Source organism: Pelodiscus sinensis, chromosome 1 (assembly GCF_052426305.1).
Source record: "Pelodiscus sinensis isolate ZL-2025 chromosome 1, ASM5242630v1, whole genome shotgun sequence".
Classification (NCBI taxonomy): Eukaryota; Metazoa; Chordata; order Testudines; family Trionychidae; genus Pelodiscus; species Pelodiscus sinensis.
In genome coordinates, this window is record NC_143052.1 from 236,601,402 (window position 1) to 236,625,527 (window position 24,126).

The 24,126-nt window shown below is 42.7% G+C and overlaps 1 protein-coding gene across 2 annotated transcripts in view; it reads left to right on the top strand.

The window, feature by feature from the left end:
- IL18RAP (interleukin 18 receptor accessory protein) overlaps positions 1 to 23,256 on the top strand; it is a 44,853-nt gene extending 21,597 nt beyond the window's left edge. For both annotated transcript variants that reach the window (XM_075917392.2, XM_089775388.1), the window contains 5 exons: positions 88 to 211; positions 6,977 to 7,131; positions 9,942 to 10,079; positions 19,006 to 19,176; positions 22,234 to 23,256. In XM_075917392.2, coding sequence (XP_075773507.2) covers positions 88 to 211; positions 6,977 to 7,131; positions 9,942 to 10,079; positions 19,006 to 19,176; positions 22,234 to 22,700 — 1,055 coding nt within the window. In that variant the 3' untranslated portion in view covers positions 22,701 to 23,256. The remainder of the gene's footprint in view (positions 1 to 87; positions 212 to 6,976; positions 7,132 to 9,941; positions 10,080 to 19,005; positions 19,177 to 22,233) is intronic.
- Positions 23,257 to 24,126: the final 870 nt, after the last annotated feature.

A 24,126-nucleotide genomic window follows, 5' to 3' on the forward strand; every position in this document is an offset into this window, starting at 1 on the left:
CCAACAACAACCACTCTCTCAGGTGAATTAGGAGAAAGACTTTCCAGTAACTTCTGTAAATGGTGTCTCTGTGTTTGCTTTGGACAGGAAAACCTCTTAAAATGGAATGCAAAGTATTATTTGGCTATGAAAATAATGTTCACTCTGCGATAACTTGGTACAGGGACATCAAAGAAAGTAAAAGCGAGCTATGTCTGCTGAACTCAACAGGGTAAGGAGAGAAAACAACCAAACAGAAAAACTGAGCTTGGTTACTTTGCAAGCAAATGTAGAGTCTTCAGTATTGCCTTTATTTAATATACTATCTTTTCACCTGGAGAACACTGGAAGTTCATTTACAATGAATCAGAGAAACACTCATACTAATGTGAATGACACATGCACCTTCTTTCTAATATGATATTATACATTAGCACTATACTACGTATGTGAGAACAGGTCTGTGGGTGTGTATACTTATATACAAATATGTGTGTTAAAAGAGCATTAGGGTTATACAGTGAAGCACTCAAAAGTTAGCAAGTATCAGTAACGGGGCCGACAGCCACCATGGGCTCTGGGGCAAGATATGTATGTGTGTGTGTGGGGGGGGGAGGGGCTCTGCATGCACCTTGAAGGAGGTGAGGCCTTAGGTGGAAGGGGCGGGGCTGAGGTCAGTCAGCCGTTAGTGCCACCCAGACTGCGGCTTGCCCCCACCACCCTCACAGTCACGTAGCGGTGCAGTGGCACTCTGGCACTCCAGCAGCAATTGCAAGGAACTCGGGGCTCTGGCTGCCACCACTGCCACAGTAGTGGAGGCAATCACCAGGCCCCTTTGTTTTTCCAGGCCTTAGGGCAAATGCTCCCTTTGACCGCTTAACCCCATCAGTGCAAAGCAGGCCTCAGGCTGTCAAGTCAGGCACCCAAGAAATGAAGGAGATTCAATCAGTGACCATCTGTGAGAAGTATGGTTTAAGTGACTTGCTCCACATCACACAGGAATTCTGTGGCAGAGGCAGAGAGAAATCCAGTCCCCAATGAATGCATTTAACTGCCTTAACCATCAGACCCTCCTTTCTCTTTGATTGCAGTCCCCCGCTTGAGTCACTACATACCTTCAAATTCTGTGACAAATGAAGTAGGAGTCCTACAGACGACAGTCTCATTCACTACACCACCCTGGTTAATCCTGTGCACTGAATGAGACAGGATCATGTGGAAAAATGAATATGTGATCATGTCATTAAAGACTGTATCCTAATTCATATTCACAGGGGGGCTGAGTTAAGGTTGCACAGGAGACTTTAATTTGGATATTAACTTTTGAATGCTTGGCTTTTCAATCTTTAATGAACTGTGTGTGTGTGTATGTGTGTGTGTGTGATTTCCTAGATTAAAAAAAATGAGAAATCAGAAATCCTACTATATGGCATCATATTGACTCTCTCATGGGACATCAGCCAGGTTGGAATTTTTAGATCCCTCACACACCTCTGCCACTTGAGCTAATGGAATACCTGAATGCAATAGTAGGTTGTCATTGTCTGTGGACCAGTACTAGAGGAGGATGTGCTACATACTTTGCCAGTGGATTTCACAGGAACTTGGTGACAGCAGAAGAATAATGAGACTCAGGAAACCTGGGCTGCATTCCAGGGTTTAGAGGGGACTCTCCGCTTGTTTTCCAAAACACTTAATCCTATCCACTCTATGCCAGCCAGAATGCCCTGGACCCATCTGCTTGTTCCACTTCCTGTATCCTTGCCCAGCCAGTCCTATTTTCCCTCTCTGGGTTCCCCCATCAGATTCTCACTCTCCCCCCCATATTCCAGTCTCTTCCACCCACACATACTTCTAATCATAATCTCCTTGGGTATGTCTACACTACAGCGCTAATTCGAACTAACTTTGTTCGAATTAGTTAATTCGAACTAAGCTAATTCGAACTAACGGATCTAGACTAAAAAACTAGTTCGAATTAGCGTTTTGCTAATTCGAACTAGCATGTCCACATTAAGTGGACCCTGAACCGGGGTTAAGGATGGCTGGAAGCAGTGCTGGCAGCGCATCAGAGGAGGACTTAGAGCGTGGAGCTGCTGTCTCAGGCTAGCCGAGGGCTGCGCTTAAAGGGTCCCGACCCCCACCCCGGACAGACAGTTCTCAGGGGTGCCCCGCTTGCAAAGCAGTCCTGGCTTGGAGTGCCCTGAGTGCCCACACTACGCACATCACAGCACTCAGCCATCAGCCCGGCTGCACTTGCCGCAGGCTGCCATCTCGGGAGAGGGGGCAATTGGGGGGCTGCAGGAGAGCTTCCACCCCCAGAAGCCCACAGAGGCAGCCCAGTCCTCCCCATCGGGGGCTCATACCCCATTCCTCCCTCACCTCCTTCCACTTACCCTTCCCTAGCCCCCCTTCTTATTGATGTACAAAATAAAGGACAATTGTGTTCAAAAATGGAATATGTCTTTATTGAACAAAACTGGGGGAGACTGGGAAAAGGAGGTGGGAGAGGGGAAGAGAGAGGCTGGGAGAGGGGAGGGCAACTAAAATGATCAGGGGTTGGGAACAGGTCCCATATGAAGAGAGGCTAAAAAGACTGGGACTTTTCAGCTTAGAAAAGAGGAGACAGAGGGGGGACAGGATAGAGGTCTCTAAAAGCAGGAGTTGGGTGGAGAGGGTGCATAAAGAAAAGTTCTTCATTAGTTCCCATAAAGAAGGACTAGAGGACACCAAATGAAATGAATGGGTAGCAGGCTTCAAACTAGTAACAGAAAGTTGTTCTTCACAAAGCAAAGAGTCAACCTGTGGAACTCCTTGCTGCAGGAGGCTGTGAAGGCTAGAACTAGAACAGAGTTGAAAGGGAAGTGAGATCAAGTCATGGAGGTTGGGTCCATGGAGTGGTATTAGCCAGGGGGTAGGAGTGGTGTCCCTGCCCAAGGTTTGTGGCAGGCTGGAGAGGGATGGCACGAGACAAATGGCTTGGTCACTGTCTTCGGTCCATCCCCTCCAGGGTCCCTAGGGTTGGCCGCTGTCAGCAGACAGGCTACTGGGCTAGATGGACCTTTGGTCTGACCCAGTATGGCCATTGTAAGCTCAGGGTCGGGGGTCTCAGTGGACCCCCTTGATTCTCTTGCACACCTGCTCCTGGGTGGCCAGGCTGGCAGCTCTCCTGCCCAAGCCGGCCACTTTCCTGTGCCTAGTGCGGAGATCGTGGACGAGGTCCACGATGTCCGTACTAGCCCAGGAGGGTGCCCGCCTCTTGCGGTCCCGGGCAAGCTCCCGGGAGCCGCCATCCTGGTCCCGGGAAGAGGGGGAGGGCTGGGGGGCATCGGGTGGCTGGCTCGATCCGTGCCAGGTTCAGGTTCTGTTGGCTGGGTGCTGGCAGGCTTGCACCTAGCACGGGCACTGTAGCCAGCCCGTGCCCCTTTAAGGGGGCCGGGGCCGGGAGGGGGGCAGTAGAGTTTCCCTAGTGTTGGCCAGAGTGGCCACCAGGGAAAGCTGGGGAGGGCTAGCCTCCCACTAGTTCGAATTAAGGGTCTACACAGCCCTTACTTCAAACTAGTAAATTCGAACTAGGCTTAATCCTCGTGGAATGAGGATTACCTAGTTCGAACTAAGCGCTCCGCTAGTTCGAATTAAGTTCAAACTAACGGAGCGCTAGTGTAGCGCCTATGAAAGTTAGTTCGAACTAATGTCCGTTAGTTCGAACTAACTTTGTAGTGTAGACATACCCTTTTTTCTGCTACTGCTACACCCTCCTCCCTTAACACCTTGTTCAATTTCTTTCTCCCCTCCCCACCTCCTGGAAACCAGTCCCAGGGGCTCCTCTTCCAATCTCACTCTCTTCCTCCCCTCCCCACTAGTCTCTTGTCTCAGTCTCTGTGCCCTGACAGTTTCAGGTTTATCCTTGTACCTTGGCTCCTCATTAGACCTGTCTTTCCTCTGCCCAGACCCATTTCCACCCACTGGTACCCAGTTCCAGTCTGCTTGTGCAGCTAGTCCCAATGTCTCCCCAATTCTGCATCCAATCTCAGTGCCCCCCCTTAACTGATAACTAGCTCCCTGCTGCCCCTCACTTGTCCCTTACTGGGTGTCCTTCATCGGGTTGCTCCCAGTCCCAGTCTCCTCTTCAGCTTCTAGTCTCAGTCGTGTGGTGTTACTCGTCCCTGGTTCCCATCATGACTCTGAGTCACACTTTGTACCTTTTGGTTCCCAGTCCTAGTGCCTGCCTTTCCAACTCCCAATCACAAAATCTACTCTTTCAGTCTGGCTTTTGTCCTCTTCGCTTTCAAGTCAGAGGGCTTCCTGCATGGGCATCAGCAAGGAGAGTCATTGAGAGCACACAAAAGACAAGCTCTCTGCTTTCAGTTGCAGTGCCTGGCATTGTCTGAGCAGCTGGAAGGAGCAACTCTAAAAAAATCTGGCTTTGGCCTGGCCCCTGTGGGATAGCATGTGCAGTCACTCTGGATGGCATGTGCAGTCTGGGCACAGAGGATGAAGCATGCCCACAGAGGACAGAATAGTTGGAGATTTTAGCTGATATGCTCAATAGGGATTTTATAGAGTTTGTACAAACTGAGATTTTTCAAAAACTTCTAGCTTGGCCAAATGTGGGTAGTTTTTCATAGGATCCACAAAAAGCACATCTGTGACACACAGACCAGATTTGACATACTTGCTCCAAAGTGCTGGAATGCTAGAGCTTCTTCCAGTAAAGGTCATGGGCCAATTTTTTAAATGGCAGACATAGGGCATGGAAAAAATGTTGTCCTTTGGTAAAGTCTGACAAAATTGTAAGGAACTGAAAACAGAATCTTATAATCTAAAATGTCACACAATCTTAATATTAGTCAGTGTTACCAACCTCACCTATAATGATAAAATCAAATCATTCATAAGATATTGTAAATATCTGCCAAGAGTACTCTGTTGACACTATTCTTTCACTCTCTATTATATATATAATGATATCTTATGGATGATTTAATTTATTATGATTAAAGCCGCTGACTGGCACATGTGTGATATTCCAGAAATCAGTAGGTTATCAGCTTCTACAGATTGGTGCAAAATGGTTATAATGAACATTGTCTTTTTTAGAATTCATTTGGAACTCAAAATCCACACAAAGAAAATTGAATGATTTGTAAAAATGTGTGCATACTGCTCAATTTGGGGTAAATGGTGAACTGCTTTCAAGGAAATCAAGGTGATTCGTGGATTTGAGTCAAAATCACATGCTAATGTGATTTCACCAAATGATCAGGTGAAAGAAATGTGGTGGGATGCACAAGTATCCCTTCACCTGCAATGCTTAAGTGAAACACTGCACGGTCTGAACCAAATTGTGAATGAAATTTAATAAAGCCAGTCCCACTAGTTTTCACATTACTCTGTTCAGATGACCTCAGTTAGGGTGTGTCTAGACTACCTAGTTTTGTCGACAAAAGTGCACTTTTGTCGACAAAACTATACCAGCGTCTACACTACCGCTGAGTTCTGTCGACATAACGTCGACAGAACTCAGCAGTTTTGTCAATGCTGGTATACCTCATTTTATGAGACATAACACCTTCTGTCGACAGAACTCTGTCGACAGAAGGTGTTATTGCCTGTAACATTGCGTCCAGACTACGGAGTTCTGTCGACAAAGCAGCTTGCTTTGTCAACAGAAATCAATGTGTCTGGACGCTCTTTGTCAACAGAAGTTTTGTCGACAGATACTAGTCTAGACGTACCCTTAGTGGATGAAAGGTGTCCATGCAATATGGGACATGATTCTACAAATTCTTAGTGTCCCGCAGCACCTGAGAATTTTGCTAGCATCAAATTCTTTAAAGGTCTTTCCGTGCACGATCCCTCACCATTGCTCTAGTGTCTGATATTTAAGGCTGTAATTCAGCTAGGTACTTAGGTAGGTGCCTAACTTTAAGTACACGTCAATGGGACTAAGCATGTGCTTAAAGTTAGGCATGTGTTTAAGTATTTTGCTAAACCAAGGTCTGTGGATAGAGCAAAAGCTCTTTGTGGGTATTAGTGTCTTACTATGATATCAGAGCTTTCATACCAGGGCATCATTTTTCTTTTGTGACATTGTCACACATCCATAGGATTGGTGTTATGTCCCCAGCTTTGGAACCCTTTCAGTATGTTAGACCTAGTATGCCACAGGTCCCACTTTTTCTCTTTGGTAAGCCACATGGTTTCACTGCTTCCTTGGATTGGACTACTGGGCTTTCAGCACTCTGGCTTCATCCATGAGTTCCATGCAGCAAGTGTAATTGAGACAGAATTCTGATGGAGATGTGTACACTCTTCAGGGATTAATGCACCTCATCAAGCATTTGCAGCAACATACCAGGCAGTATTGTCAAAACAGTCAGGTTTATTAGTTAACTGGAATGCAGGATAATAAGTCCTTAAGTAGCATAGAGAACTGAAGGTTAAAGCACAGTCCATTCTTGTTAGCCCAGAGTCCAGTCAAGCTGAAGAGAGCTACTTGGTTTAAGTGCTGTCTAACATCCTTCATCTGGCTCCTGGTGAGTGTCCTGAATACTTTCAGCAGCCAATTCTTATTTTCTCATCTCATGCCTCTGCAGTCCTTTGTTCTCAGTTGGGGAATAATGCTCAACCTCCGTGTTGAAAGGTGGAGATATCCAAATCTCTCTGGGTCGTTGTCTATGTCTGGGCAATTGGATTTGCCATTGTTTTTTCAAATGCTCACTCTTATGAAGACCAAACCTCAGACTGCTAAGCAATACCCAAACCCGTGTCTCAGACTACCCCGAGAGCAAACAGTCCTTTTCCATCGGCTGGGTAACAATGGAGCATATAGGGGAAATTAAGAGAAAAACAAGGACTCCTAAAGTATTACAAAATATTCCTACTCCTTCCCAGACATGCAAAGTGAATGATAAGAATTTTAGCAGCTCTTTTTTTGTCCTGTGACTTGTGTAAATTAATAGTAGATGGCTAATAGGAATGTTTCTCTGTTTAGGGTTGAGGTAAAAGAATTTGATGGAGAATCATTTGTTCATGTTGCCATGCTCAGGGAAGTTACTGAAAGGGACCTCAACAGCAACTTCATCTGCTTTGCTAACAATTCTGTGGGAAACTCGACAGGAGTGCTTAAGCTAAAAAGGAAGGAAAGAGGTAATTTATTTTGATCACTGTCACTAATATGCTGGTCATTATCATTGCCCGTTATTGTTCAATAAGTTATTCTGACACTGTTCTGGTTTTGGTGTTGCTCAGTACAGTGTCTAATTCAGTGCTTGTGAATGGACCTATGCATCGAGAAAGCCAATTGTCCTCTGAATTCCCGCCATTCTTTGTGAATCTGTCATTTTACCAGTTTATTCAGGGAAAGCTTTTCAACCTGAAGCAAGTGGCTAGTGACTTGGTTTGGAGTGACAGGGGGAGAGGGGCAGGACTGGTGGTGGTTGTGCTGCAAAAAGTAAACACAGAAGGTTCCAGAATATCTGGCACCAATGGGTGAAATTCATATTCCCTGTTGTTTCCACCCTCCCATTTTAATCATTTCATAGCCTCTAAGAACTCTATTAAGGGGGCAGCAATATCTGGCTCTCCAAAAGGTTTTTACCACCTCAGTAGTTAGCATTTAGGGTATGTCTAGACTACATGCCTCTGCTGACAGAGGCATATAAATTAGACATACCGACATAGTCAATGAAGTGGGGATTTAAATATCCCCTTCTTCATTAGAATAAAAATGGCCACCACGTTGTGCTGGCTCAGCTGTTTGTTGGCATGAACTGGCAGTCAAGATGGGGATTGGTCGACAAGGAAAGCCTTTGCCGACCAATCCCTTATACCTCGTGAAACGAAGTTTACAGGATCGGTCGGCAAAGGCTTTCCTTGTCGACCGATTCCCGTCTTGACTTCTAGTTTATGCCGACATACAGCTGAGCCGACACAACGCGGCAGCCATTTTTATTCTAATGAAGCGGGGGATATTTAAATCCCTGCTTCATTGACTATGTTGGTATGTCTAATTTACATGCCTCTGTCGGCAGAGACATGTAGTCTAGACATACCCTTAATGTCTAAACAATGACTGTAGACAAGGTGATAGCTTCATGGAATGGACAAACATGCTGCCTTAAAGATGTCCCCACAGAAACAGTTGTAGGCTCCATTGATTAGAAAGGTATCCAATGGATGGAAATGATGCCCCCTTTCAGAGTTTCCCTGAATTTCTCCTAATTAGGCTTCCTGAAATTCCGTCTTCTTTTCTCTAAGCTTCTCACAATGGATGAATGATGGCCCATGTGGAAAGTTGTCCAGGACAACAAAGCTAGTTGTGGATGACCATCTAATGATGAGACCGTCTAGTAAGAACATCTTCAGTGCCCATCTGGCCAAGATGACAATGAACTATTGCAGTTAGTGCCTCCAACCACATTTTAATACAGTCTGTTTTGAATGTGTTCCACCTCCACAAGAAAAGTACCAAATTTGAGTTAGACCTCTTCCTCAGAGGAAAAGGACTGAAATGTGAGGCAAAACTGATCTATGTTGGCATCATACTGGACTACTGCTTGAATTTCCATGACCATCTAAAAAGACTTATCTCACAAACAGAATCAGCAAATTAGCCAGTTCAACCTGGTGCACAAAAAGTGCACAGACACTCTGAACATTGGCTTTGGCCCTAAGCTATATCTTAGAGAACACTGTTCCCTTGTGTGATGATGTTTGCCTCACATAATCTGGTCAATCTTGAATTGAATTAGACTATGCATGCCCCGCATTTCTGTTCCGTGGCTACCAGTTCTGAGCAACATAGCAGAGCTGTGTGGTGGGACTGGGCTGCTGCAGATCCCACTGGACCCTTAGCCATTATAACGGGACCAGGTAAAATGTTCTTTGTGGTGACTGTGATTGGATGGGCAAAACCGCCCAGACTGTAGTAACTTGTGGAAAAGCACTTTAAAACTTTTCATATTTCACTTTAAAGAAGGAATGAAAGATCTAATGTCTGTTCTAACAGGAATTAAAGTGTTTTGCATGACTTAAGCAAGATTTGTTTTATTCTTTTAGGGGTAAAAATTGTCTCAATTCTATTATGTATATTACACCAATGTGTATTTTTGTTTGTTTTACAATAGACTTGCGGAGTCTGTCTCTCTAGTGGGATTTGCAGAATCTCAGGTTTTTGTGGGTGGGAGTGGGATAAAAATGCAAGGAGCAATGAGGGAGTGAGTTGGAATGGTATTGCGGAGCAGGACAGGAGAAGGATTAAAAAAATAGTCCTGCACAGAGTCTACAACATAGCCCCTTCTTACATTCATTGCAGAGTCTACAGCCAGACTGGTGGAAAAACTAAGTGTCAATCTAGGTATCCCACTGTACACTGACATTTTCAGTCACCCTCAAGCACCTCTTAACTGTGGAGTCTGTTGCAGACTCAGCTGCCAGATCGGAATCTCTGAGCAGCACCCTGATTGTGCAGTGAGTGGCCAGCTAAAGACATTTGGAATGGTTTCCTTGTCACAGATCCAAACCATTTGATCCTGGGATTTGACCTGCCACATCACCTTTGGACACTTCTGAACAGGTTCCAAACTCGCCAGGATATATGTGCAGCCAAGCTCTGCATGTGCAGTCTGTGAGACAACCCACTTTGTTCAAGTGGTTTCCATCAGTCAACGGTGCATATTGTCAACTAGTGTCAGGGGACTAGATTTCATGGTGGCATTAAGGTCCTTCATTCTGGGGATGAAACTGCCGTTGGGTGGCTCGGCAAGCATTGCAAACACTAGAAGAATCCTCAGCATGCACTTCTCATGCAAATGACCACACTTCTTTAACGTTTGGCAGTGGGCAGGAGCAAATCTTGTCAGTCAGCTTAGTCCCCATCCCTAGCATTAGCATATCTTGTAAATGTCAGGGTTTTTTGTAAACATTGCATTTTAACAGCAATAATTTTGTTCTTACAGCACTTTTCAAATACATATTGCCTAGTGTGATTGCACTTCTAGTTGGACTCTTGTTGGGCAGTGCGTTTGTTTACCAGCATTGGATCGAAATAGTGCTGGTGTATCGAAATTACTTGGCCAAGGATGAAACTATTGGAGGTAAGAAAAATAGAACTATGACAGAGAGTTTTTTTAATTCAACTTTTTAAATTGTTGTTTGAAATATTTGCTAACCCTTTACTTAAATGTGTTAAATCATATTGGGGTGACTTTCCATTGACTTCAGTGGTCTTTGACTCAGGGTCTTAGAGAAACTGGAACACGTGGGCCAGTACATATTTACTGACTAAGTCTTACAATGAGCGATTTACAGTATCAATCATTTAACCGGGGAAAATCAGAGTAGGAGACAAAACCCCGTAGACAGAGGAGTGAGGTGTTTCCCTTATTTTAAAAAGAGGTTCTCACACCATTTCCTAACTTAACCTCAGATTAAACCAGTAGATTATCAGAGTGAGGAAATAGAGACATCTAATCATTTATTTGCCTATTTAATCAACATGATTTCTCATGAATATAACCAAGGAGTGAGACAATGTTACTTGATAAATCAACTTACAAGGGCACTTATTGGAAATATTTATATTTTTTTCTCTAAAGAAATACATGTTGGTCATAGTAATCAAATTCTGTTCATGAATATTTCAATAGCAACCCCAGGCCTCCACCAGAGTGGGGCTCCCAAGTGCTACAGTCTGTAAAAATGTGTAGGAAGTGTCTCTTCCTGCCTCAGATTGCTTACAAAGCTAATTTGCGGTGGAGCAATCTGGTGGTTTCTACCATCAAGGCTTTTTTCTGAAACACACCTGGCCCTGAATTCAAGCGAGTATATTCAAAGGGCAATTAATGAATTACTCTTTAGAAAAGTGATCCCAGTCCATTCCTGGGATAAAGAGGTGTTGACTCCTGGAGAGGTAAAGCATTATTTCTGTATCTAGTTACTGACTGATTATTCCCACTGTCCCTTACAGTCACTCCACCATTCTTTTCCTGCCCTACATGCTCTCTCTCTTCCATTTTCCTATTCTTTCCATCACTAGGCACAGTCTCCTCTCATTTCATTTGTTGACACTCCAAAATTCCCCCACGATACTGCGTCACAAATGTGATGTTTGCCAATCATCAGCCTGATCACTTTGCTTGTACCTTATATCTCTTCCTAGCAACTCTTTGTTTTTCCATTTAGATTGCAAGCTCTTTGGCCCAGAGACCGTTTGTAGTGTGCTTACCATAGTATCGTGATAGAGATGCAGCCGTGTTTAGTCTGGTCTAGCTGAAACAAAAGACAGGACTATGCAGCATTTTAAAGACTAACAAGATGGTTTATTAGGTGATGAGCTTTTGTGGGCCAGACCCACTTCCTCAGATCAATATCTGGTAGGAAATTGGCACAACCATATATACCAAAGAGATACAATAAAAAAAAAGTGAACACATATAAAATTGATGAATCAGATATAAGAACAAAGGAGGGTGAGGAGGGAAGGTTAGTGTCTGTGAGGTAATGACATTAGGGGTGATAATTGGGGAAGCTATCTTTGTAATTGGTGAGATAATTAGCATCTTTGTTAAGACCCATACGTAGTGTCAAATTTAAGCGTGAACGACATTTCTGAGGCTTCTCTTTGAAGTCTTGTGTTAAAATCTCTTTGAAGCAATATGCAAGTTTTAAAGTCATTGAGAGAATGGTCAGTCTGGTTAAAATGGCAAGCAGCAGTTTTCTCTCTGTGAGAGAGCCTGATGTCTGTTTTATGTGCATTGATTCTTTGGCGAAGTGTCTGAGACGTTTGTCCAATGTATATAGCAGACGGACACTTTAAGCACATGATGGCATAAATTATATTTCTGGATGAACAGAAATATGTGTTCTTGATCTTGTAACTGGCATGGTTAGGTCCAATAATGGTGTAAGCAGAGTAAATATGTGGACAAAGCTGGCACCGGGGTTTGTTACAAGGGAAAGTTCCAGGGTTGGTATTAGTGTGGTATGTCCTGTGGTTGTTGGTAAGAATCATCCTGAGCGTAGGTGGTTGTCTATAGGAGACTATGGGTCTGTCTCCCAGAGCCTCTCGAAGGGTAGTATCCTGTTCCAGTATAGGTTGTAGTTTATTGATAATGTGTTGGACGGGTTTCAGTTGGGGGCTATAGGTGATGACAAGTGGTGTTCTATTGTTGGTTTTCTTGGGTCTGTCTTGAAGTAGATGGTTTCTGGGTATCCGTCTGGCTCTTTCAATTTGTTTTTTTATTTCTCTGGGTGGGTAATTGAGGTTTATAAATGCTTGGCAGAGATCCCAAAGTTTCTGGTCTCTGTCAGTGGGATTAGAGCAGATGCTCTAAGGGCTTGCTATAGACGATGGATCATATGGTGCGTCCTGGATGGGAGCTGGAGGCATGTAGGTGACTGTAGGAGTCAGTGGGTTTTCTGTAGAGAGTGGTATCTAATTTACCATTGGTGATTTGTACTGTGGTGTCCAGGAAATGGATCTCTCGTGTAGAATGGTCCAGGCTGAGCTTGGTGGTGGGGTGTAGGTTGTTAAAGTCTCTGTGGAATGCATCCAGTGTTTCTTGGCCATGGATCCAGATCATAAAGATGTCATCAATGTAGTAAGTGGAGAAGGGGCAAAAGGGGACGGGATCTGAGAAAACGTTGTTCTAAGTCAGCCATAAAGATATTAGTGTACTGTGAGGCCACGCAGGTACCCATGGCTGTGCCGCTGATCTGGAGGTATAAGTTGTCCCCAAATTGGAAATAATTGTGGGTGAGAACAAAGTTACATAGGTTTGCTACCAGATTGGCAGTGGTATCCTGTGGGATAGTGTTTCTAATTGCTTGTAATCTGTCTTCATGTGGGATGTTGGTGTAGAGAGCTTCTACATCCATGGTAGCAAGGATGGCGTTATCAGGGGGTTATCGATGTTTTGTAGTTTTCTCAGGAAGTCAGTAGTATCTTGGAGATAGCTGGGAGTGTTGGTTGCATAGGGTTTGAGAAGAGAGTCTACATAGCTGGATAATCCAGTAGTGAGCATGCCGATACCTGAGATGTCCGGGGTGTCCAGGTTTATGGATTTTGGGAAGCAGATAGAACAATCCTGGTTGGGGTTCAGAAAGTGTTTTTGTGTGGATTTGGTCCCGAGAAGAGGAAGGGAGTTCTTTAAGGAGATAGTGTAGTTTCTTTTGGTATTCTGAAGTAGGATCAGAGGAGAAAGGCTTGTAAAATGTGGTACTGGAGAGTTGTCTAGTTGCTTCCTGGTCATAGTTGGACTTATTCATAATGACCACAGCACCACCTTTGTCAGGTGGTTTGATTATAATGTCCGGGTTGTTTTTGAGACTCTGGATAGCATAGTGTTCAGCGCGGCTGAGATCATAGAATCATAGAATCATAGAATAATAGGACTGGAAGGGACCTTGAAAGGTCATCGAGTCCAGCCCCCCGCCCTCAAGGCAGGACCAAGCTCCGTCTACACCATCCCTGACAGATGTCTATCTAACCTGTTCTTAAATATCTCCAGAGAGGGAGATTCTACCACCTCCCTTGGCAATTTATTCCAATATTTGACCACCCTGACAGTTAGGAATTTTTTCCTAATGTCCAATCTAAACCTCCCCTGCTGCACTTTAAGCCCATTACTCCTTGTCCTGTACTCAGTAACCAAGAGGAACAAATTTTCTCCTTCCTCCTTGTGACACCCTTTTAGATATTTGAAAACCGCTATCATGTCCCCCCTTAATCTTCTTTTTTCCAAACTAAACAAGCCCAGTTCATGAAGCCTGGCTTCATAGGTCATGTTCTCTAAACCTTTAATCATTCTTGTCGCTCTTCTCTGTACCCTTTCCAATTTCTCCACATCTTTCTTGAAATGTGGCGCCCAGAACTGGACACAGTACTCCAGCTGAGGCCTAACTAGTGCAGAGTAGAGCGGCAGAATGACTTCACAAGTTTTGCTTACAACACACCTGTTGATACAACCTAGAATCATATTTGCTTTTTTTGCAACAGCATCACACTGTTGACTCATATTCAACTTGTGGTCCACTATGACCCCTAGATCCCTTTCCGCCATGCTCCTTCCTAGACAGTCGCTTCCCATCTTGTATGTATGGAACTGATTGTTCCTTCCTAAGTGGAGCACTTTGCATTTCTCTTTATTAAACCTCATCCTGTTTACCTCTGACCATTTCTCTAACTTGCTAAGGTCATTTTGAATTATGTCCCTATCCTCCAAAGAAGTTGCAACCCCACCAATCAGGTGGTTCCTTAATTGGATAGCGTGAAGCAGAGTCTCTCACTGTAGCCAGTACAGTATGTTGATCTTAATGGGTTGTTCACTTTCAGTCCTTTGGGTACGACCCTTATCTCAGTTGCTATCATAACAATTCAACTACCACCAATGATTTATAATATGGCTACAGTGACCTCCACTGGTGAAATGAGAAAATGCAGACTTTTAGTGCAAAGGATTCTTTACCATTATTTTCATGGGGTAGCTGAGTTAGTCTGTACAGGATAAACTTAACACTTTAAAGACTAACAAAACATGTAGATGGTATCATCAGCTTTCGTGGGCACAGCCCACTTCTTCAGATGACCAGAGTGTTGGATGTTCAGAACTAAAATAAATAGGGAAGAAGCGGGGGGAAGGAAAAAAATGGGAGAGAGGGAAACAAGAAGAGGCAGTGGGTATACAAATATCAAGGGGAAAGCTGAGCTGGAATGTAACAGGAAAAACAAATAATCTATAAGCACCTAAAGACTGGATAGTCAAAAGAGGCAGATAAGAACCATTAGTTTGCACTAGAAAAGGAAGAGTACTAACACCAGATACTATACAGAAAAAGAACCATTGACATCTTCATTGTTTGGTAGGTTGGTAATGTCCCAGCCACCTTTATTTAATCCATTAGCATGAGTATCAAACTTGTGAATAAATTGTCCTCCTAGTCCTTCCCTTTGTATTTGGCTTGTGGAATTTATCTGTAACAAAACAGCCACTTGAAAATCTGTTAATGAGTGCCCAGGCAGATTGAAGTGTTCCCCAGCAGGTTTTTGTATGTTCCCTTTACAGATATCTCGTTTGTGTCCATTAATTTTTCCCGTAGGGACTGTCCAGTTTGTCCAATATATATCGCAGTGGGGCATTGTTGGCATTTGATGGCATAGATTACATTCCTGGATGTGCAGTTAAGTGAACCTCTGATTTGGTGGCTTATGTGGTTGGCTCCAGTGATGAATTTGCTTGTATAGATATGTGGGCAGAGTTGGCATTAGGGCTGATTGCAAGGCTGGGTTCCTGGATGTTTATGATGTAGCTGTGTAGCATGGTTACTGAAGAGAATTTTTTTCAGGTTGAAGGGTTGTCTGTAAGTGACAATAGGCCTTTCCCCCAAAGCCTCTGAGGGTACGTCTACACTGCTGGTTTTGCTGGCAGTGAGTATGCAAATGAGGCATGGACTAGCATACAGCCATGCCTCATTTGCATCATGTATGCACGCCATTTTTACACAAAGGGTTTTTGTGGAAAAAAATGTAGTGTGGACATGGGTTTTTTGCGCAAAACCCCCATTGTCCACAAGATCTTTATGCTCCAAAAAAGGAGGTTTACCTATCTTGCGGAAAATGGGGGTTTTTTTGCTCAAAAAACCTACATCCACACTACTTTTTGTCCACAAAAACCCTTTGTGCAAAACTGACGTACATAAATTATGAAAATGAGGTATGGCAGTATGCTAATCCAAGCCTCATTTGCCTACTCACTGCTGGCAAAACCAGCAGTGTAGAGGTAGCCTGAGAGTGAGGGATCATTTTCCTAGATAGATTGTGCATAATGCATTGGAGGGGTTTAAGTTGTGGACTGTAGGTAATGACAAGTGGACTTCTGTTTTTTTCTCTTTTGGGTCTGTCTTGAAGTAGTTCATGTCTGGGTACTTTTTTTGGCTCTGTCAATCTGTTTTTTTACTTCTGCAGGTGGGTATTTCAGTTTTAGGAATACTTTATATAGATCCTGTAGGTGTATGTCCCTATCTGTGGGATTGGAGCAAATCTGGTTGTATCTTAGGGCTTGGCTGTATACAATAGATTGAGAAATGTGTCTGGGCTAGAAGCTAGAGGCATGAAGGTAAGTGTAGTGGTCGGTGGGTTTCCGGTATAGGGAGGTGAAAATTTGTCCATTATTTTGTCCATTACTGTAGTGTCCAGGAAGTGGATTTCCTGTGGAACTGGTCCAGGCTAAAGTTGATGGTGGGGCGGAAGTTGTTGAAATCCTTGTGAAATTCTTCAAAAGTCTCTTTTCCATGGGTCCATATGATGAAGATGTCATTGATGTAGCCTAAGTAAAGTAGGGGTGTTGGGGGCGGGAGCTGAGGAAACGTTGTTCGGGGTCAACCATAAAGATGTTGGCATATTGTGGTGCCATGCGGGTGCCCATGGCTGTGCCGCTGACTTGAAGATACAAATTGTTTCCAAAACGGAAGTAGTTATGGGTGAGGACAAAGTCGCAGAGCTCTGTAACTAGGTGTGCAGTGCTGTTATTGGGGATGGTGTTCCTGATGGCCAGTAATCCCTCTTCATGTGGGAATGTTGGTGTAAAGGGCTTCTACATCCATAGTGGCTATGATGGTATTTTCAGGTAGATTACTTATGTTTTAAAGTTTCCTCAGGAAGTCAGTAGTGTCGTGGAGGTAGCTAGGAGTGCTGGTAGCATAGGGTCTGAGGAGGGAGTCAATATAGCCAGATAATCCTGTTGTATGGTGCCAGTGCTGGAGATGATGGGTCGTCCATGTTTTCCAGGTTTGTATATCTTGGGTAGCAGATAGAAAGCTCCCAGTCGGGGATTAGGAAGGGGTGTTAGTGTAAATTTGTTCCTGAGCAGCATCAGGTTGCTTCATGAGCAGTTGTTTCAAGGTTTTTTTTGGTATTCTTTAGTGGGATCCCAGGAGAGAGACTTGTAGAATCTGGTAATGGTGAGTTGTCTGGTTGCCTCCTGTTCATTGTCTGTCCTGCTCATGATGACTACAGCACTTCCTTTGTCAGCCTCTTTGATTATGATGTTAGGATTGTTTTTGAGGCTGTATATAGCATTGCGTTCTGCATGACCGAGGTTGTATGTTATATGTTGTTGTTTGCTGACAATGTCAGTTCAAGCATGTTTGCGGAAGCAGTTGATGTAGAAATCAAGACTCTTGTTACGACAGTTAGTGGGGGGTCCACATAGAAGCTATCCTCTTGTGGGATCGGTGGGGGAGAGCAGAAAGATCAGTGTGTCGTACATCGGTGTGCTGGAAGTATTCCTTCAGGCGGAGGCAGCGAAAATAGGATTCCAGATTCCCACAGAACTGAATCATTTTCATAGGAGTAGTGGGGCAGAAGGAGAGTCCTCGAGGTAGGACAGATTTTGACTATCCAGTCTTTAGGTGCTTATAGACTATTTGTTTTTCCTGTTACATTCCAGCTCAGCTTTCCCCTTGATATTTTTATACCCACTGCCTCTTCTTGTTTCCCCCCTCCTCCCATTTTTTTCCTTCTCCTCCTTCCTCCCCCCCCCCTTCTGCCCTATTTATTTTAGTTCTGGACATCCAACACTCTGGGCATCTGAAGAAGTGGGCTGTGCCCACAAAAGCTCATGTTACTATCTACATGTTTTGTTAGTCTTTAAAATGCTACCAGACTATTTGTTGTTTTTTATTTTTACCATTATTGTATTTCTTAGTATTTAAGGTTTACAAAGGGACCATAACTCACCCTCCAAATCTGTGAGATGAAATTTACATGCTTATATTTTTTTACATGCATACTTTTCTGAACATGATGAACTTAGATGTAGTTTCACAAACTGAACTTACATCCAGATACAGAGTTTTAGTGATACTGGCTGTGCCTCACTTAGGACAAATGACCTGTTCTAGATCACATAAGAAACATAAGCACAGATTAGCAACAATAACCTTTCTTATAGTACTGCAAGGTGCTAAGCACACTTGCCTTAATTCAGTAATGCACTTATGTGCATGTTTATTTTTAAGCATGTGAGCCATTCCATAGACTTTAATGAAACCAGCACCTTGCAGAACTGAGCCCCATCCAGTACTTTTGTTCTGAATACTAGGCAATACAGTCAGTTCACAGCTGCCCCTGGGTGTCCCCAACATCCACTACTTCCTTGTCCATATTTCATCATTAATTGCTTCATCTCTTTACTCCTCAAAAGTTTGTTTTTAAAATAGAAATACTTATATTTTGATTTAAAATAAAAATATATCTGTGTGTCACAATAGCCAAAGATGAGTCCAAACTAGAATGGAGATCCAAACTTTATCAAAGCCTGGGCAAATTTGGGTCTGAATTTGAAATCCACAGCTCCACTCTATCTTTAATGGGACAGATCAAGAACCCAGGAAGTGGACCTGACCTGAACTGTGACCCATCTCTATTTATCAAACCTGGATTTTTATAGTATTGTATTAAATAATGCATGCATTTTTATGACAACATGGTGTGTAAAAGAGATGGGTTTTTACTTTCAATAAAATGCACTGCATTTCACAAGCAGCTTGTGCACTGGAAATGGTCATGCTTTTCTTGAGTAGCCTTACCCTTTTATGTGATATAAATGAGACATAAAAGCTGACTACAGCACAGAGCAGTAAATTTGACAATATCTCTAAAATATGTAATTTAGTGGGCAAGGGCCAGAGCTTCAACTACAGCAAAAAAATGTGACTTGTTTTCTGCATGCTTTCTGAAACTTAAGTAAAGGTCTGATTTGCCATCTCTTTGCATCTGGCTGTGAATGTCAATAAAAGCTGCAAGGAAATAAAGAAGCAGGACTGATCATGAATTAATGGACTGACTCCATTACATGATTTGACAATTGTTTTCTCTTAATCAAGTATATTTGGTTAAATTAATAATTTAGATGCTGTGACTATAATGAGAATTTAGCACGATCTAAAGTGATAGGGTACTTCAGAAATAACTTAGCTAGATTAAATGCCTGGCAGATTTTTAATTGTACTTTCCTTTTTTAGATTGCAAAGAATTTGATGCATTTGTGTCCTATGCAAAACAAGACTCCTTTGGAAGTGATTCTACTTGTCTTAATGAGGAACAGTTTGCTCTGGAGGTCCTTCTGGAGGTCTTGGAAAACAAACATGGATACAAACTGTGTCTTCTTGACAGGGACATTCTTCCAGGAGGAGGTAAGGTCCCACATGATTTGTGGAAAACATCAGGAGACACCTCTTTGCTCCAATTGAATTTAATTTTCAAAAGCATTATTCATAAAAAATGACAACCATGTGATTTGGTCATGGCGGTTCTGCTCATCTCATTGGATCACACCCCTAGGGTGTGTCTAAACTACATGGCTCCGTCGATGGAGTCATGTAGATTAGGCTGATCGGCAGAGGGAAATGAAGCCGCGATTTAAATAATCACGGCTTCATTTAAATTTAAATGGCTGCCACGCTGAGCCAACAAACAGCTGATCAGCTCTTTGTCGGCTCAGCGCACTAGTCTGGATGCTTCCGTGCCAACCTGAAAGCCCTTTATCGACCTCCCCGTTATGCCTCGTAGGATGAGGTTTACCTGGAAGGTCAATAAAGGGCTTTCATGTCGACAGGGGAGCGTCCAGACTGCCCCGATCTGCCGACAAACAGCTGATCAGCAGAGCGGGGCAGCCATTTAAATTTAAATGAAGCCGCAATTATTTAAATTATGGCTTCATTTCCCTTTGCCGAACAAACAAATCTACATGGCTCCGTCGACGGAGCCATGTAGTCTAGACGTACCCTTAGAGTCTAAGGGTATGTCTATACTGCCACCTATGGGGTGTGTCTAGACTACATGCCTCCTTCGACGGAGGCATGTAGATTAGCCAGATCGGAAGAGGGAAATGAAGCCGCGATTAAAATAATCGCGGCTTCATTTAAATTTAAATGGCTGCCCCGATCTGCCGATCAGCTGTTTGTCGGCAGATCGGGGGAGTCTGGACGCGATGCCCCAACAAAGAAGCCTTTCTTCATCGACACAGGTAAGCCTCGTGAAACCAGGCTTACCTGTGTCGATGAAGAAAGGCTTCTTTGTCGGGGCATCGCGTCCAGACTCCCCCGATCTGCCGACAAACAGCTGATCGGCAGATCGGGGCAGCCATTTAAATTTAAATGAAGCCGCGATTATTTTAATCGCGGCTTCATTTCCCTCTTCCGATCTGGCTAATCTACATGCCTCCGTCGAAGGAGGCATGTAGTCTAGACACACCCTTGCTGACAAGAATATTCCACCAGTGTAAGTTACACTGACACAAGTGCTAGTGTGCACAATGCCGTGTCAATAGAAGACCTTCTTCCACCATCATAGCTTATGTCACTTAAGAGGTGTCTGTGTGGGAGGGGTAAATGTTGACAACAGAGCTCTCTCCCATTGGCATACAGAGCCTTCACCAGATGTGCGTTAGCGGTGCAACTGTAGCACTGTACATGTCGACATGGCCTAAGACATCCTATTCACGCAGAATGTCTGTGTGGTCACTGGAGGCACATGAAGGGTGGAGCCAAGTTCTTTTTCAACTTTTCTTAAAGGACTAATACATTTTTTGTATAAGCATTTTTAAGATTTGCTTGATAGTGAAGCTAGAGCTTGTCATATATTTTCTAGTGGAACAGTTCTCCATTGGAAAATGCTGATTAGATGAATTCAAAAAGTTTGGTTTTTGTCAAAAATTTCAATGGGAAATTATTTAAACATTTCATTTTAGTAAGGTTGAAATAGTGCATTTTGAGTTTCTCATTTTACCTTTTTGTATATTTACCTGAAGATTTACCTGGTGTTATTCAGGTCCTTAACTCAGATACATTTTGTTTTTCTTCATTTAAATTATTATGCTGGGCTGGGGCTGGGGATGAGGATTTCAGTATAGACCAAACCCACCCTCTCTCACCACAGCAGCTTGGGGCCAGGTGAAAAGCCGCTTGTACCTCAAGCGGGCACAACTGGGGGAGGGGTGCATGTCCCTCAGCTGGGGGACAGATAGACACACAAACAGATACACAAACAAACTCTATGAAATATATAGTAGATAGCTGTCCCTTTCTCCATTCTTGCCCCCTTCTGGCCCAATGCCATTATAGCTATCCTGGTCCCCATCTCTGGCCCTTTTCTGGCTCCTGTGGTCATTCTTCAGTGTATCTGTCCCTACTACCAGCCCTCCCCTCCCCTTTCTATTTTATAAGAAACAATCAAATTCCAAGCACATCCCATTGCTTTGGCACAACCAAATCCTTAGTGTGCTTTAATTTATGATTAGAGGAAGCAGCATATAAATTTGGTGGTTCTAGCTCTTACCATTTAGGAGGAGTTCTTGAACAAATGGACTCACAGATGGATGGATGAACAGACAGACAGATGCACAAACTCTCTCAAATATACAATAGATATAATATGTAAAAGTCGAAATATGTAGACTTTTATTTTATATGTTAGATAGTATAAAGATTACAATGTAAAGACAAAATAAAATATTTTGGAATATTTCACTGCACATAAAAATTTGAGATTTTGATAGTTCATTCTCATTTGGGATTACACAAAATTTTGAAATCTCTGAGTTTTCCATGGAATAATAATAACTGTTTTTCAACCAGCTTTTATTAGTCTCCCATCCATTTCTAAATATACATATATATATATATATATATATCACAAATTAATCATTTGTCCACATTAAATATGTTTTTATAATGTATTGGGTATGTTCTGCTTTCTGTTGGATGCCACTTTTTTTCAATATATATATATATATCACAAATTAATCATTTGTCCACATTAAATATGTTTTTATAATGTATTGGGTATGTTCTGCTATCTGTTGGATGCCACTTTTTTTCAATAAAAAATAAAATTACTGCAGAAATACTGGGTCAAATGCTTCACTGTCATAGAAGACACATCTCCACTGAGGAATTTGGCTTAAAAAGAAGCGATCTAAATTCTACTTATAATTAAAGAGAAAAATCATTTGTCTAAACTGTGTATTTGGTATTGACTTTCTAAATGCTCCTGTAGTTTCAGTCATGTTCTATTCTTCCTACAGTGTAAGTGCCATTGCTATGTGCTGTTAAACAGTTTTATTTTCCTCCAATGTTGGCTGCATTTATGTAGTTGTTAACAGGATTATATTTAAATTTTTTAATGTTTTTGGTGCTTGAGTCTGAAAAGGCCGAAGTGTAAGCTAGCACTAATCATTGTTTCTTTTTCAGCTTACACTGATGATATCGTAACAGCTATTAAGCAAAGCAGGCGAGTTATAATTATCTTGAGCCCTGGCTATGTCAACGGACCCAGCATCTTTGAACTGCAGGCAGCGGTGAACTGTGCTTTGGAAGATGACATGATAAAACTGATTTTAATTAAGTACAAATCGTTCCAAGAGCCTGAGTCTTTACCTCCGCTAGTGAAGAAAGCTCTTAAAATTTTACCAGTTGTTACCTGGAAATCTTCTAATGCTTCCTCACCAAACAAACAATTCTGGAAGTACATGCGATATCACATGCCAGTGAAGAATACCAGTGGGTTTGGTAAAAACAGTCTAAAGTTTTTTTCCAAAGGTTATTTAACATGGCTCTCAATAGCAGAACGGCCAGTGGGAGAAGTCAGCAGACTAAGAAAGGGTGAGGTGATTGTAAAGGAACTTCCTATATCTGCCACCAGCTTACCACAAATTTAAGGGCTCATCATCTTTTATCTCATTGACAGCTCACCCTAACATAAAGTGGAATAAAAAACTGTCATAATGTGATAACCCTAAAATCTTCAGTACAAGCAAGTGGGACTGTGATATGTTTTCCTTTTATTATCATATTTAATATTTATTATTTTCAGCAAAGTTATACTCAGAATTTGGGCTCCACTGTGGTAGATGGTGACAAACCTAGGACAAAAGAGAACTTAAATTGTAACTATGTTATTAATAAGAAATAGTAATAATATCATAATTCCATTTCTAAACACTATACACTGTATACACAGACTTTCCTGTGTGAAGGGAATTAAAAGCAGAAAGCAATATGGCTGAGGTTTTCATTTGCCTCACTCTGCTGTTATCAACTCATTAGTAAAACTCCCCTTGATTGCAGTGGGAGCAGAGTTAAACCAAGGTTAAGCATTTTTGAAATTCCAACCATGGACTCTTTTGTATGTGTTCTTTTTGCCTTGAGGTTGAAAATAAGGATACACCAGTTTAAAGGTTTGCTTATTGCACTGTGTTTTCCTATGATGTTTTTCTATTTTTCTTGAAAAAATAAAAAATGTTGAAATAAAAAAGACTCCAAAGGAATTTTGTATTGTAAGTTTTCCTATATAGTCCAGAGGGAGCAGCCCTAAATTTCTTCACCCAGATTACTACTTTTTTGGTTTAAAAAAATCCACAAGAGAGGGCCTGTGGAGAGAAAAAAAATCTGTGAGGATCCCCTCACATGGCTATGTCAGAATGACAGGGTTGAAATTATTCTGACATAGAAGGGGAGAAGTTCCATCTCAGAATGTTGGGGATCCTCCCAAATATCTTCCGTTTGCTCCCCTCAACCTACTAGCATCACCTTACTCTGTCTGAGTTTTACTTCAGATGACTTGCTCTCATCAACTGGACATGAACAGCACTGACTGGAGGTAGAATTTCAGAGTGGGGTGACAACAACATAATGAAAGTACTGCAGCCTGTATCACCTCACAGCTCATATAGGCATTGAACAAGAGGGGAGACAAGCTGTAATCCAATGGAACTATCAGGTATTATTGTTTTAGGGGATTGAACCAAAGCATCCTGATGATTCTTGGAGTAGGGGAAAGAGTAGTCTACTAGATTAGAGACCTTTCACTCAGGCAGATACAGTACACATACACCACTGGCATGATTTCCAGATGTATTGAACACCCACTGGTCCCTCTGAAGTTGGTGAGAATTTCAGGTGCTCAGCAGCTCTGCTAATAAGGCCATAAACCAACCTCCCTATTATCAGTTACTGGGCTAACTATACCTCTGAACCTTCCTATTCTGGTACCTTTCTCAGGGTGTAATCATGCAAGTCTCTTACTCTCACACAGGGCCCTGGGCAACCGGGCCTGACAATGGGACCGTGGGTGGGGAAAGGGAC